At 39.5% G+C, this 17323-nt stretch overlaps 1 protein-coding gene across 1 annotated transcript in view; it reads right to left on the reverse strand.

The window, feature by feature from the left end:
• Window positions 1-806: 806 nt before the first annotated feature.
• Window positions 807-17323, reverse strand: part of LOC128108498 (cytochrome c oxidase subunit 7B, mitochondrial) — a 69289-nt gene continuing 52772 nt past the window's right edge. Inside the window, exon 2 of the mRNA XM_052735084.1 lies at window positions 807-2356. Coding sequence (XP_052591044.1) covers window positions 2059-2301 — 243 coding nt within the window. The 5' untranslated portion in view covers window positions 2302-2356 and the 3' untranslated portion in view covers window positions 807-2058. The remainder of the gene's footprint in view (window positions 2357-17323) is intronic.

Genomic DNA, 17323 nt, shown 5'->3' on the forward strand with positions numbered 1-17323 from the left:
GGTGATAAGATTGGCTCGCAAAAAGACTCAAAGCAAAGCAAGTACTGTTATTATTTTATTATGAGTTTACCCTTGGTGATACCCACATGACTAAGATGTGATCTACTGCGCCACATCCAACAAGGTCGTGAGACTAGTCAACTACCAAGTGAGTGAAACTGTAGCAGATGCTTCCTCCTGCCCTGAGATGAATGCAGCTCTTTCTGAATACTCTGTAGAAATATGAGCTCCTGCACCAGAGAGCCTCACTCCCAACCACATCATTCTCAGATGCCTGACTGACAGAAAATAGGAGTTTGCAAATGCCTTATGGGACGAAGTTTCAGAGTAATTTGCAAAATGAAACAGATAATTAAAATAGTCTCCAATAATCTAATTACAACCCTCAGTGGAAATCAAATTCCTATTTTTAATTTTTTTAATGAATGTGTGCTATGATTACCTATAGTCACCCATTTATTCATCATTTCAATGTAATTGAAAGCCTCATCTACCAGATCCTGTTCTGAATACAAAAAGCCTATGATCTTACAATTTCATAAACAAGTAATAAACAAGTGTAAAAGCCATCCTGAAAGTCAGATAATGAAAAAAAGCTATTGAAAAAAAACAGGCTAAGGAAGTAAAAGAGAAAGTGAGGCCCAAACACAGGTAGCAGGGGGTTTTTTGTTTGTTTTTTTGAGACAGGGTTTCTCTGTGTAGTCCTGGCTATCCTAGAACTCACTCTGTAGACCAGACTGGCCTCAAACTCTGAGATCCACCTGCCTCTGGCTCCTGAGTGCTTGGATTAAAGATGTTGCCACCACCACGTGGTGAGGTAGCAGTATTTAACAGATCCACTCTGAAAACATGACATATGTGTGGTGATACTGTGCTCCCCAATATATTATGCACCCTAATAAACTTATCAGGGGTCAGAGAACAGAACAGCCACTAGATAGAGGCCAGAAAACGGTGGCACTCACGTCTTTAATTCTAGCATTGCAAAGGCAGAGATCCATCCAGATCTCTGAGAGTTCAAAGCCACACTGGAAACAGCCAGGCATGATGACTCACGCCTTTAATCCCAGGAAGTGATGGCAGAAAGCAGAAAGGTAGATAAGGCGTGAGGACCAGGAACTAGAGCCTGGTTAAGCTTTTAGGCTTTTGAGCAACGAACAGTTCAGCTGAGATTCATTCTGGATGAGGACTCAAGAGGCATCCAGTCTGTGGAAACAGGATCAGCTGAGGAACTGGCAAGGTGAGGTGGCTGTGGCTTGTTCTGCTTCTCTGATCTTCCAGCATTCACCCCAATACCTGGCTCCAGGTTTGTTTCTATTAATAAGACCTTTTAAGATTCGTGCTACACATGGGGGCAAAACCATGAAGTTATGAGGAAGTGATTCATACAGCATCGAAAGTGCATCCCATGCACAAGAAAGAAACAAAAGCATCTAGATGCAGGTCGTAAAATGCCAGGGCAGCATCCACAGCCACTTTTCCTACATAAGAGCTTGGACTTCAGAGACAAATGAGTTCCTGGCTTTACAAGATGAGAGTGACATCCTGACAGTTTTAAGATGATCCTGCGTGCTGAACTGAAAAATGCATCATGGTGAGGGAGGGGTCAGGGTGATGAGCTGAAAAGCAAGGAGACTAACGAGAAAGTTTTGATATTAATGCCAGTGAAAGTATGGTGGTACAGACCAGGGTGGGAATGAGGAAGGACAGGTGAAACTGGCCAGCTTCTGACAAAAGAATATTATCTGGATTCAACTAAATTAATTTCTAAGGTATGTATTTATGAATGCCTACTGAAGACAGGTACCTAGAATAAGTCAGTAAATCAGAAGAACTTGTGCTTCTAAAATTTTACTTTTCAAATATATGGTATCCACACTCCCCAGTATCTATATCCACTGCTAGTGAATTACTTCCAGTAACTAAATGATAGTTTTTTATGACTTGTTAGTACTTTTAAATGAATTTTATTTCTTTTGTTATGCTATATTAAATTAACAGAACATTTCCATGACAAGTTTGTTTTGGGACAATTCTGCATTATGGTATCTGAGACAATTACTTATCCTTCCACTCTTTTGGGGTAACTCTGCCAACAGGAGACAGGTTCCATTCTACCCCCATCTGTGTGATATAAATCACATATCCAAGAAAACAGAAAGTGAATCCACTAATTAGCATCATATTGCCATATTTGTCATGAAAATCCGATGAGGGCTTTTGGTGGCCCTGTCTTGCCACAACTTGTCGAATGCTTTGAGTCTTGAGACGGTTTAGTGTGTATCGGGCCAAGGGAAACATCCCGACGTGTGAAACTATTACTTCTGATTGCAGCAGTGGGGCTATTTCCAGAGATCTGGAAGACAAAACATAACATGGCAATGACATTTGATCTGTATTCAGTTCCTCCTTCATTTCAATGCTTCATCTGGGCCCCTAGATCCCATAAACAGCCGTCAAGGACTGTGAAGATTCCAAATTTCCAGTGCCTCTACCTTTTTCCAATTAATTTTTTGAGACAAAGGTTTCTCACTGCATCTTCTCATGGGTTCAGGATCTCCCGACTGTCTCCCATTGCTGGGAGATAGGTACAGGGTCACATATGGTACTTCCATAACTGCTAGGGATCTGAACTCAGGTCCTCATGGTCATGCAGTGAACATTCTACCCAATAAGCTGTCTCTCCAAACACAAGAATGTGACTTTCATGTCATGATGTCTGGATTCTAATTTCAGCTAAGCGGCTGGATGACTGCATAAATTTCAGCAGTTACTAAAAATCCCTGTGCTTCATCATCAGTGTCAAGCTGAGATAACAATATTGTGAAGACTGCATATAACATAACCCAAAGAACAACAATTTTTTCTTACTCATCAAAAAACGTGCAAAGGTGTCTTCTCTACAGGCAGAGTCCAGACTTATCAACATGTCCAAGACAGCTACACAGGATCATTCCCCACACATCACACTAGTTGAATATCCTATCTAAAATCTACTATACATTCTAGGTTTCCATCAGAATTACAGACAATCACAGCATCATCTCTTCCTCCTGTTCTTTTGTTTTTTCCTCTTTGGCCATAGGAAAGAGCAGAATCAGAGTAACTTATGATAACTAGGTCTCTGTCTCATGCCTTCTGCTTTATAACAAACAGACTTCCATTATTCCCCACATTGAGAAGCTGCAACCCACAAACTTTGCCTCCATGATACTGGTTGCACACATTATATTATATATCATCCTTTAGTTATTCCTATATCTATGAAGCTCTTTCATCTACCTTGAGTTTTCTTATAATTAAGTTGGCTTCTGGGGTTAAGAATTTCCATTTAGAAATTCCTCTTTAGTTACATCCTATAAAAATAATGCTGTAATATTTGAATATAAGACATCCTTCATGGTCTCCTATATTTGGTCCCATGACCCCTAGTCTATTAGAACAGTTTGGAAAGTTGTGGAACCTTTAAGAGGTGGAGCCTAGCTGGAAAAACTAAATTTCTAGAGTATAGACTTTGAAATTTATAGCAAGATTTGGCTTTTTAGCTCATGCTCTTGTCTTATCTTCCTGTGTCATCTGTGTTCTAATCTACCAGGTATTAGCTTGTTCTCCATATCTATAGTCAGAATGCAATCCTGCCACCATGCCTTCCTCAGGATGATGGAGCATATCCCCTGAACTGTAGTCCAGGATACATTCTTATTTCTGTTAGATACTCTGCTACAGTAATACGAAATGTAAGTAACACACCCTGAATCTTCTCACTCTTCCTGCCTGCTGGTATGAGTAGTATCTACCTATTACCTACTTTGATTTATGAAGCACATGTGAAAACTAAGAACCTACTAATTAAAAGCATTTTCCACATTGCTAAATTCCATTTGGCAATTCTATAATGAATTTTGTGCACCTTTAGTACATTATCCAAAGAACTAAAACTATTGGTTCTAACAGCCATATAGAAGTAAACAACACAAAATTTGATAATATTCAAAAGTAAAGGAAATGCTTCTCACAGCATACATCTGGGGAAAACTGACCACAAAAAGATGGATTTCTCTTTCTCTAGTAATAAAAACAAAGTAAAAGTCCTCCTACCTTTGCAGCAATAAAATAAATACGTTCTAAATAAATTTATCTAAACAAAATACAGTGTTCTATTGAAGATAAAACAGAAAGATTGTGAAATCTACTTTATACAGTAATGAATAAGTTAAGCCCAGGGAAAAGAATAGCCACTATGGGACTATATTCTAATTCTAGGAGGAAAATATATAGACTTGAAATTTCACTGGTAACAATAGTAACTTAACATCACTAAAGGCCATAAAAGTAAGTCAAGCACTAATGAAGAGAGAAAATTAACATACATGTAAGCCAGACATTATGCCAAGATTCTTCACTTCTATAAATACAGAGAGGAAGGGTGGTCTGTTTTTTACATAAAATCATGAAACAGGACATGATATGAACACAAGTCCTCTCTCTGCTTTTAACTCCAAGGAGCTTCTTAAAGTACATCAACACTAAAGACTGAAAAAAACTAAACAAACAAATAAAACCAACCAAGCAAACCTATGTGGGTTAAGATTACCAGAGATAATCTTTTAATTGAAAATGATTTTCTGTATTCTACTGTTTTCACCTAGTGACTTGTGAGTGTATCTCTATACTCAGAGCAAGCAGCAGTACACCTGCTCAAAAAGCTTCTGGTGCACAGAAGGTAAGCCTAAACACGGTTAAGGAAGTAAGTGGGCAAGAGAGCAAGCAGCAGAGGGTGCTGTTACTTCAGACAAGAGTGCCATCTGGGGTGGGGGTGGGGGTCTGTGAATGGTTCTAGATGAGATGACACTTTGATTCAATCTTTAATAACTATTAAGAAATCAAAAACGGACAAACAGAAAACTAGGGAGAAACGTGTATCTGCAGCAGCAAAAGTACAAGCTCAGGGTCCAGCATAACAGGCAGACAAGTCAATGGGGTGACTTCAGTGGCTGTCACATAATCAGTTTAGCCCAGAAGACGACGAACTGCAGTGAAAATCTCTCATGTCTCCTATGGAATTTTTACTTGACATTCTATTGCTGAGAAAAGAAGTTTTAGGTTGATAGACCTTGATACTGAGGACTTTTCATTCTACATTTGAACTTCTGTGATAATATAAACTATGAGATCTAGACATTGTTGCTTCTTTGTTCATATTTTAGTTGTACTCATATATAAAATTATGTGTTCTGGGTTGATGAAAAAAATGTATTCAGGGGCTCTAGAGATGGTTACATAGGTTAGAATACTTGTTGCTCTTCCAGCAGAACCAATTTGATTCCCAGCACCCACATGGTGGCTGACAATTGTCTGTTAACTTCAGTTTCATGCCATCTGCCACCCTCTTTTGGCCTCAGCAGGCACTGCATGCATGTGATGCACAGACAAATATGTATGAGAGCTAATCACACCCACACATAAAATAAAACTAAATAGGTCTTTAAAGAAGAATGCGTGTAGTTTTATGTTTTCAAGATGTGCTCATATATATAAAAGGCAAAAGAGCCCACTCTCTTGGTTCCCTCAGACATACAATCCCCCACCTGCTGTGGTATGTTCTGTATGGCAAATGTGTTGCTAATTAGTCAATAAATAAAACACTGATTGGCCATTGGCTAGGCAGGAAGTGTAGGCGGGACAAGGAGGAGAATAAAGCTGGGAAGTGGAAGGCTGAGTCAGAGAGACGCTGCCAGCCGCCACGATGAGAAACAGAATGTGAAGATACCGGTAAGCCACGAGCCATGTGGCAAGGTATAGATTAATGGAAATGAATTAATTTAAGCTGTAAGAACAGTTAGCAAGAAGCCTGCCACGGCCATACAGTTTGTAACCAGTATAAGTCTCTGTGTTTACTTGGTCGGGTCTGAGTGGCTGTGGGACTGGCGGGTGACAGAGATTTGTCCTGACTGTGGGCCAGGCAGGAAAACTCCAGCTACACCCACCCCTGCCCCAAAACAGGCCATGCCTGCCAGAAGATCATGTAGGCCAGTTGCCCAGGTATATGTTCCACTCTCTATCTTCCAACAGACCAAATCTCAGTTGTCCCTTAAAGCAGACTATGGAGGGTCCAGCCCCACAATAGCCTGCTCCCAGGGTGTGGAAAGAATCTATGACCAGCTGATAATTGAATTTTTGATAATATTAAATGAATCTAAGTACACAAAACTCTTACTCCATACACTTTATTCTTCTGAGTCAGTTCTCTCTCTCTCTCTCTACATTGCTTCTTTTCTGCCCTCATGCTTAGCTCCTCTGTCTCCTCTTTTCCTGTCCTCTCATAGCCCTAAGCTTTTATGTTTTCGATCTCATCATTGTCCTCTGTTCCTTCATCTCCCATCTTTCCTTCCTCTCCTACTTGCCTGACCTGATTTGAATCCACCTACAATCTGCAAAATCTTTCCTTGACCCTTACTCCTCTGCCGAGGCACTCTGCTCTACCATCTACAGAAACTCTGGCTTGTTCTCTTCTGTCCAGCCACACAACTCTGCCCAGACCAGGAATCCTGCCCCAGCCTTCATTGCACCTGGTTATGCAAAAAACTCTTTTGTTCTGAATCAATTACTCTGGAATGCTGTTTGGCCTGTCTGGGGAAGGAAGGTCTAAGCTTCATTTGCAGAAGAAACAAAGCTATGCATCTACAATCCTCCCATTCACCTAGGCTCTGTTGGGATATTACCTAGTTCAAATCAGCAGGTAATCTGAGAAGCTTATACTGTTTGCTATTAAGGCCTAGTAGTATATGAGTACACAAGAAATTCATAGCAGAGGACAGCTGATATCTTAAAAGCCAAATAACATCAAATATTCCTTGATATTTGACTTGCCTCTCGAAGAATTTCTTGAGCCTTCTAGGTTTAGATTTATCATATACAGCTGAATCTCTATTTCATATACTTTTGACCCACAGCAGTCCCTCCTCCCCTTATTGCTGTGTTCTAGCCCCCAATTCCGGAAGACACCATCTGCCCAAACACTGGCCACAACTTCCAAAAGACTAGGTAGCCTATGCCCCTGTGGACTTCCTCCACCCGCTTGGTGCTCATCCCCAAGACACAATCCCCTCTTCCCTCCTAGGTACCATACCATATTCCAGTCCCCAACTTGGGTGGAGACACCCAGCAGTACCAGAGACACATGGAGCACCAGAACTTCAGGTAGGCTGCCCACCTGCAGACCTCCTCCAAACTCTCAGTACCCCTTTCCCCAGCACACTATCCCCAATCTCTCTCTCTGGAGGGAGAGAGTATGGAGAGAAACAATTGGAATTGGAGAACATTTGGGGGTACAATGTGGAAACCTAGTGCAGTGGAAACTTCCTGGAACCTATGAGGGTGACCCTAGTGAGGACTCCTAGTAATGGAGGATGTTAAGACTGAACCAACCACTTTCTTTAACATAGCAAGGCTTCCAGTAATGGGACTAGGACACCAACCCAGCCACAAAACCCTCAACCTACAACTTGCTCTGTCTGTAAGATGTGCTGGGGCAATGGTGGCTCAAGTTGCTAAGAGTTGCCAACCAATAACTGGTCTGACTTGAGGCTCACAGTACTAGAGGGAGCCCATGCCAGTCTCTGCCTGGATGGCCATGAACTAGAAGCTGGATGGCCAAACATGACTGACCAAAAGTAAATAAATAAATAAAATAAAATGATCAGATTGGTGCCTAGCACAATCATCATCAGAAAGGCTTCCTCTGGCAGCTGATGGGAGCAGATGCAGAGACCTACAGCCAAACATTAGACAGAGCTGAGGGAACACTTCAGAAGAAGGAGAGGAAGATTATAGGAACTAGTGGACCAGAGGGTTCAAGGACACCAGGAGAATGCAGCTCACCGAATCAACTAAGCAGAGCTCATAAGGGCTCACAGAGACTGAAGCAGCAATCACAGAGCCTGCATTAGATCTGTGCTAGGTTCTCTGCATAAATGCTGTGGTTGTTCACCTTGGAGTTTCTGTGGGGCTATTAACAAGGGGAGTGGGGGTGTCTCTGACTCTTTTGCCTGCTCTTGGGACCCTTTTTCGTTTTACTGGGTTGCCTCATCCAATCTTGATATGACAGTTTGTGCCTAATTGCATCTTGTTATGCTATGTTCAGTTGCTATCCCTGGGAGGCCTGCTCTTTTCTGAAGAGAAATGGAGGAGCAGTGGATCTGGGGAAGAGGGGAAAGGAGGGACTGGGAGGAGTACAGGGAAGGGAGGATGAAGTCAGGGTGTATTCTATGAGAGAAGAATAAATAAAAAGAAAAGGGGAAAAATAAATAAAATTTACCTCCCCAAAGGCAAAATAAAGAATCAGGAGAACTGAGTTACAACAAAACTTACTATACTAAGTGCAGATATGCTAAAATAAGGAAAATATGATCACCACAACTGGTGTTAGCTTGAGAAGAATTATTAAGTTTTGTATTGATATAATATGACAAATTTAAGTGTTCTTTTTTGAATGTGCTGTCTTTAATTTTAATCTGAAAATATGAATTGGTTTTATAGTTGTATTACTCTTTAAATATAAAGAGAATTACTGTGGTTTTATGGTAACACCCAAGTGATTTTATAATAAAATACCTTAAAATGATATATCTAACATGAAATGCCCAATTCTCCTTTAAAATTATTTTATTTGTACTTGAGAAACATTCCTGAGAATGGGAAGAAATCACTGATCATCAGAAAAAAAATTAAGGGAAAAAACAGATTTCACAGGTCTAGAGATATAGCTCATTGTAGATCACCTGATGCCATTTGTCTACCACATGTGAGGCCTTATGTGTGATTGACAGCAACATACACAAAGACACACAGACACAGACAGACAGAAACACACACACACACACACACACACACACACACACACACACACACACACACACACACACACCAGAAATATATAGTCAAAACCAAAGATTAAGACATTAAGTATTAGAGAAATACTTATAACAATGGTTCTTAAAGAGGTGATAAGGATTTGAAGTACTAACAGCAGAGAAAAATAATGAATGCTAGAGAAAATCTGATGGATTATTTAATCAATTATTGCAATTAAATGAAAAATTTTAATCTCTTAGCTCCCATGTTAAGATTTTTAGCTAAAATGTCCCAGTTTAAATTCAGCAGATGTCCAAACTAGCATATAGCTGAACCTGTGGAATCTGAGTCTGTGTGACATAGGTACAGAATGCAGAAAGAAAAGGTTACAAATGATTGAGGTGCTTTATGATTATGTGGGTTTAGATACTTGATTGCAAGGGACCAGGATCTTGAAAGAATCTCAAGGGGAATGTGTTGTCTGGATAGCCCAATACAGACCAACAAATGGCTGTCTTATTTGATATAATGATTTTTCTTGAAAGGTAGGAAATGTGATCTTGTTTCTTAAATATCACAGTTATCACTCTCAAAGGCATCAGAGTTGCTTCATGTGATGGGATTAAGTTATATCAGGTCTTCCCAATAAAATTCAATTGACACTTTGCTTCAAATGACATCTGCCTGGTGTACAGTTAGTTATCTTACACATTTCAATATTTGTTGCAGCATCCCTGCCTTTAGCCACTAAATATCAGCAGCATCATCTTCACGCAATGATGGCATCATGATCTCCAGACATTGTCAAATGTACAAAATTATCCCCATAGTTCTCTGCTGTTGAATATGTGAGAAAATGGGTTCTTTTAGCTTCTGTTTTGTTTTTGTAGTGTTGACCTTAGGGCTCTGCATACTAAGCAAGCACCCAATGACTGGGCTACATCTACATTTCCAGTCCCCTCTTTCACCTTGATCTCCAAGAATCAAACATTTTATCCCAAGCGGCAGCTTACGTTCAAAGAAAATGCATTCTTCCATGTCCCACCATGGATGCAAACTCACTAGGAGCTGATCCTATTCTATGCAGTAGAACTCCGGCGACTCAAATTTATCCACCTCCTGTTTTCTCTCAATAAAACACAACATTAAACTGAATTTATTCAGTTTTTTCCCCAAACTTTCTAGATTCTAAGAGTCTCTGGAATCTGTTTTAAAATGGACATTCCTATGTCCCATATCAAATGTAAGAGAGTAGCTGGGGAACTGCTTAGGACTCTGCATTTCTGAAGTAAGTTCCGTAAGCATGTACCATTAGACATGCTTATGGAACACAAAGTAACATCAGCTCTAGAGTGCATCCAGCTCTAGATGCTCTTGGACTTTGCAAGGAGAGAATCATTTTAAGAAGAGTGCTGCATTAACTGAGTCCAGCATTGTGGTGAACTAATCTGAGTGCTCTACAAGTTATACACACAGCCTGGTATGAAGTTAGCCAACAAAAACAGTTGGCAGCATTTAAAGTCATTAAGAGTACTACCAATGCTGATGTTCTGTTGTATAATAAGTGCCATATTTTTAAAGCTGAACTCTTGGACAACATTATTCAACTGTAGCGCCTTCATTTCCACCTGCTTTTATTTCTAGTGTTCTTTTTCACAGCTTCAAAATATCGATGCAAACTAAGAAACAATAAAAAGGCAATCTTCTTGAAATGAAAATGCACATGACCTGTGGTGTCTTTAGTTCGTTTATATATGTCAGAGGATGCAAGGAGGGATTAAGTGTACACTGTGCAAAGTGTCTCCCATCATTACTACTTAAGCTTTCAGGCTTTTCATAATAAGAAATATGAGAACCCTGCAAAAAGAAAAGGTACTGGTGAAAATGTTGAAAAATGGCTATATTTTACAAGTAATGGCATCATATCCTGACTCACTGAATTGATGCATTTGCTTAAGGCTAAATTTTATGTCACTTTATTAAGTCTAAAATGTTACATAAATGAATGCTACCTGAATAAAGAGAAAGACAGATTATCACACTGAATTGATATTCCAGGAAGAAAGGACAACAGCCAGCACAAAGAACTTCTGATTTGATGTTCTCTGAGGCAAATGTTGCCTGATGGTGATGGTTAAGATATGCCAACTCCTGCATGTTTTCTCTCCCACCACCCCATTCTTTTATTTTATATTGAATGTCAATCAGGTCTAGCATTTCCTCAAAGAGGATATTATTTGTTTGTTTGATACCACGTTCCAAGGATTCTAAATGTGTGATCCTGTTAAGTAATTGAAGCCACTCACAGAACATAAAATTTCCAGTAAGAAACAGCAAGGGCATGAATATACAGTCTATCAACAAAGGTCTCAAATGTGCTAGTCCCTTGGTACAGCCAGCCATCTTGTTTCTTCATCCAGTCCTCAGCATTGCACAGCAAAGCCAGAGTTCTCTTGCACACATGTGAAAATTACAATCATCTCAGGATCCACTTCTTGCCAAGGAAACTCTCAGAATTTAAGTAACTAGATGGAACACAGTGGTAATTACACTAACTTTTAACTACACTCTAGTTACTAGAATGAATAATCAAACTCTAGTTTTACTAATTTGACACTGATTAGGATTAGAAAGCATCCTTTTTTCAGTACTTTTCCATAGCATACACCTATTTCACTTTTCTGTTAGATATGGGTAAGAGCTACTTGAAAACAGGACTGCAGGGTCATCTACATTTGGGAAATATAAAGGCACCAGACAGTTTGAAAGACTGCTATGGTACTTAATGTACTGCAATGATTCCTTAAGAAGGATGGCATGTGGCACTTTCTAAACTTAGCTGAGGATACCATGCTTTTTCTGCCTGAAGTATATCTATATTAAGATTTTTCTAGAATAGCTCAGGGGAACACCAAAAGATGGCTCTACATTCCCAATCCTATTACATCACTGTATCCTTTCCTATGGCTTAATAGTCCCAGAAGGTATTTCATGAACCACATAGCTTAACACATGACTCAAGGGGTATAGGCGGCATGGTAAATCAAGTGTCTTAACATACATAGAAGATAATATGTGTAGTATTCATTATATGATTGAGATTCATAAAGTTTCAGTACTTGTACAGTGTTTTTCTTGTCTCCATATCCACTTTTAAAAAAATAAGTATCTTGTGAATGAACTGAAAACATGACACTGAAGAGGCCAGTGGAATTATATTAATAACCTCTTTGAAATGAAATTTAGAATTTCAACATTTATATCAGTGATATACTTAGCTAAAAGTGAGCATTAAAACATTTAACTATTAGAAAACAACAGCATTTTAATTTTAAAAGAGCACCTACTAGTCCACATTTTAAATTATAATTATTTTAATTGCTAACTAGAACTCAGGGCAGTAAGGGTACAATCTAAATATCAATTTTAATGATTCTAAACTCTTAAAGGCTTGCTCTCTCCTTCAGCATCTCTCCCTCAGGAACTTCAAATTCAGATTATGACTACTGTTTTCTAAAATTTCCAGAATTTTTTCAGCTTACAGTATCTTTGCCCTTGCAAATTTGCTTCAGATTTCCCTGTAAATTATATCTCTTCATGTAAGACTCTCGTGTTGCTGATATCACCTGACCAACTGTGAGGGCATTTGCAGAGAAATTTCCCTTGACAAAATGAGCACGTCAGAAGCCCGAGGCAGCAGTGAACAGAGCTATGCAGGGGCTTTACCAGGCCAGTCCTGTCCTTTACTGGAATTCCTGAGGCAGCAGTGAACAGAGCTATGCAGGGCCTTTACCAGGCCAGTCCTGTCCTTTACTGGAATTCCCCTCCCTCTTTCCACTCTCCTAACGTTCAGTGAACTTCTTGAAAACTCTTAACAGATGCAAGCAATTGACCTTTTCCTTCTTCCACTTTGGATTCATTATTTGAGAACAAGGAAGATTAGCCAGAGGGTCCAACTTGGTTAACTGATTTCCCCCTGCAGACACTTCAGGAGGAACAGTTCAACAGGATGAAGTCTTGTGGCAGGATGTTCACTTTTGTGAACTGAGATGTCTGTTTATAGTTTAAGTTCCTGAGGGAGAGATGCTGAAGGAGAGAGCAAGAAGCCTTTAAGAATCTAGAAGTATGAAACAAAAATACAGAACACAGACTCTTACTTTAAAATAAAAATTCCTAAGATAACACTAGTTTGAGAAAGATTTCTAGGCTTCGGGGTTCCCTTTCATTAATCCAACAGATGTCAGAATTTCATTGGCCCAAAGGGTATTAGATTTACATTGTTTTTATTAAAACAAGTAAGTCTGCTATGTAATTAGGTCATAATTTTATCATAATCAAAAGGTGATATAGCTTAAACCACTCAATCCTGATAGAGTATTTGGCTTCTTGCATACAAAATCTATTTTGGTATGTTCAGGTCATTCAAACTGTCAGATTTGAAAAAATCTAGAGATTACTTTAAATTGCCCTTTGCCGTATTTGTCTTTAGGGGGTGTTACTGACTAATCATAGCTTGATGAAATAAATAATCATTGAGAAACAAAGTAGATAAAGGAGGCTGATATTCCTTTTTCCTTTCCTTTCTTTTTCTTTCTTTTTTTTTTTGTGTGTGTGTCTGTCTTTAGATATGGTGTGTGTTTGTCTGTCTGTTTTTAGATATGGGGTGTGTGTGTGTGTGTGTGTGTGTGTGTGTGTGTGTGTGTGTCTGTTTTTAGATATGGTTTCACTATATAACCTAATCTAGCTTCAAAGTCATGATACTCCCATTTGTGCCAGCATGCTTGGCTCAGGTCTGACATTTTCACTAACAAGAGAATCAGAGAGCTTAACTTACATACCTAAGAACAAAGAGGTACAAATATGTAAGTAGAGAACAAGTGAGGCACATTAACATTCTGACCAGCTCTCAAACAACAACACAACACTGAATGGAAGATGGGAGAATTCTTTTTTTTAATGGAATTTTTTTATTCATTTTACATATCAATCACAGATCGCCCTCTCCTCCTTCTTCCTGCCTTCTCCCCAAACCACCCCCTAATCCCTCCTCCAACAAGGCAAGGTCTCCCATGGGGAGTTCACAGAGCCTGGTACATTGGGTAGAGGCAGACAATTGTGTAGCTTGAACTGCTTAAGGGGCCCCCTGGCATTAGGATCAGGATCTATCCCTGGTGCATGAGCTGGCGTTTTGGGAGAATTCTTAAGAATTAAGGACATTAATCTCTGACAGAGGTAAAATGGATACTGAATGCCATCCCCCAAATAAACAACTATGTACATAATATATCTATAGGTAGCTTGAGAGGAAGTATAAAACCTCTTTAGGTAACAAGGTCCAATGAACTATTCTTCCATCTGTAATATTCCATTTCTAAAGTTTCAAGTAAATATCTTTCATCATTCAAGAGAGAGAAACATGTTAGGGGTAATGGTAACTATGTGGGAATGAATACATGCTCACCTCTTTTGTACATTTAAATTTTTGATGTTTGTATGCATGTGTAAGAGTTTGCATGTAGTTTATGAGCATGTATGTGTGTGCAGGTGCACATACATAACATGGGACACCTAAGGATAATGCCTGGTGTTGGTTGTATTGCTTTCTACTTTATTCCCTTGAGACAGGGTGCCTCACTGAATCTGGAGCTAGGCTGGTGGGCAGTAAGCTTTAACAATCTCCTGTGTCCATCTCCTATAAGATGGGGTTACAGGTATGTCCCTGGACAATATCTGGCTTTTAATGTGAGTCTTGGGGATTTGAACTAGGGTCATCATGTTTCCCAGCATGTGTTTTTAACTGTTAAGCCATCTCCCTAGTCCCTAACCCCACACCTTTCCTGCAATTGCATGTTTCTAGAACTAAAAGTTTCTCTTCAATGCTTCACTATGAAAATATTAGAAACCCCTAGCTAACTAGCATTGTGATTATGTAGTTGCTTAAACATACAAATGTGCCCCTGCCATATAATAGAGCCTACTAAATAAATGCCAGTGTCAAGAAAACTGAGGGAAAAAAAAAAATCACTCAATCCAGGAATCCTCAATTAGAAGAAGAGATGGACAGGTAACCATAAAGTATCTGAATATGGTTAGGATGTTAGATCATCAAAAATAAGAGGCCTCACACCAGCCCAAAGATCCCAGGCAAAAGGAACTTTTGCCTAAATTCTAGAACAGATTCAGTCAGACTAAAATAAAAATGGAAAACAGAAGCTTGTTATTCAAGGCTTTTTCACAATTATCCAGGGTAAAACTTGGCTTTCAAATACTTTCTCTTTAAAAATGACCTTCAAATTTCATCATATATAAACGGGGATCATCTCCTTTACTGGCACATGTAATGAAACTACACAAGCACCAAAATGAAGTACAAATTCCGTAGCTTTTTGTCAATTATATAATAATACATTTACTTTTTTACATTTATTATTATGTATATGTATGTAGGAAGGTATGTACAGGACACACAGCATATGTGTAGAGGTCTAAGTACAACTTGTAACAGTCAGTTCTCTCCTACCTTTCAGTAGGCCTTGGGCGATCAAACTCAGACCATTAGGATCAAAGGCAAAAAATTTTACTCACTGAACCATCTAGCCAGCCCTACAACTTGTCCTTGATTGGAGGTAAGTTCTTTCTTCCTCTTTCCCGTTCTCCATTCCAATCTTTCCAGATGTAACCCTAGTTCTGCTGCAGCCTGCCTGTCTGAACCCCTCCTCCCTGCCCACCTTCATTCCCTTAGGACTGAGTCTCTTGGAATTGGGAGGCAGAAGGTTAACCAAGGAATAAATAATACAGAACAGTTAGCTATGGGGGAAGGGGGAAGAAACCATACCACCACAACAAAAGATAACAAGAATTAAGCTCTCATCAAAACCTCCAAATATTAATGGTCTAAATTCCCCCATTAAAAGGACAGGGTCGCCAGGCGGTGGTGGCGCGCGCCTTTAATCCCAGCACTCGGGAGGCAGAGGCAGGCGGATCTCTGTGAGTTCGAGGCCAGCCTGGGCTACCAAGTGAGTTCCAGGAAAGGCCAAAGCTACACAGAGAAACCCTGTCTTGAAAAACCAAAAAAAAAAAAAAAAAAAAAAAAAGGACAGGGTCTAAAAAAATAGACAACAAGATCCATCTTTCTGAAGCTTCTAAGAAATATACCTCACCACCATCAACAAATATCATTTTAGAGGAAAAGATATTCTAAGCAAATACAACCAAGAAGTAAGCAAACGTAGCTATTATAACACTCAACAGAACACAGATCAAATCAAAACTAATCAGAAGAGAAGATTTTGGTGAAATTATTAAGGCCACTCCATGTAGTTAAAAGGGAGGTAACTTTTAACTTATTTTGTGGGGTAACTTACAAGTGACGGGATAGGCTATAGGGTCTGTGAAAGGTGCAGTCCGGCGGTGTTCTCTGGAGAACTCTGCTCGGTCTCCCTTCAGCATCCAGGGTCCGGGAACCAAGAGAGCCTGTGCATCCGGATCTCGGGTTTTCAGCATCCTCTCCCAGCCCCGCCTTGTAGGCATGACTATTACCGAAGCCTCAATGGGGGTTGAAACTTCCAGGTCAAAGCTGGAATGGCTACCCACTACATCTCCCCCTTTTGTCTAAATAAGAAGGTTCTAACCTAATACAAGACTATATACAAAGGAACGGTTATCAAATATTGTCCAGGAGTAATGAGGGATAATGACCTAGATAAGATGGAACTACAATCAATGCGAACAATATCAAGCAAGAAACACATATTAAAATCTAGAGCAGTCTAGTGCGTGGTTAAATGGCATGTTACAAAGATCATTCCAAAAGGTATCCTATCCTAAAGAACCTGAATCTAATACTTAATATGTTCTAAGATATTATATATATACTAAGTTGTTACTATAACTGCTAGTCTTCAATCCCATCAAAGACCTGAAAAGAAATACAAAATGGAGCTAAAAACAAATGGCACCCAACGGGTTGGCAAGAGTTTCCACCTAAAACCTAAGAAAAAAGATTCTAAAATGAAGCTAAAAACAGCTTCCTAGTTGTATCTCTAGTTAGTGGCAGCCTGCATGTTTGAGCTACTCTATGGTGGGTTTGTGGCATGTGTGCGGGCTTGACCTATGCTATGTTACACAGAGGTGTCTCCAAACTGCGCACTATGCTGTGTGTTGGATAGTTTTTGCTAGTTAAAAAAAAAAAAAAAAAAGAGGTTTCTGGGCTACACACTGCTATGATAGAAGCATAGACCCACTGTTTCTGAGAACTGATGTCTCCCAGAGCTGGTGGAAAACACCACCGCCATGCTGGTGGGCCCAGCTGAGGTGGGCGGAGCCAGTAGCCAGAGCAGCCTTTTTGGTCTTACAATTGCTGCAGTTTAAAACAACAGATTCACAATAAGACAGATTCAGATGAAACAAGACTTTAAATGATTTATAATGTGTGTAAAATATAGGTAGGCTTGAAAGAGACAAAAAAAAG

This window comes from Peromyscus californicus, unplaced genomic scaffold (assembly GCF_007827085.1).
Source record: "Peromyscus californicus insignis strain IS unplaced genomic scaffold, ASM782708v3 Scaffold_13__1_contigs__length_99412109, whole genome shotgun sequence".
Lineage (NCBI taxonomy): Eukaryota > Metazoa > Chordata > Mammalia > Rodentia > Cricetidae > Peromyscus > Peromyscus californicus.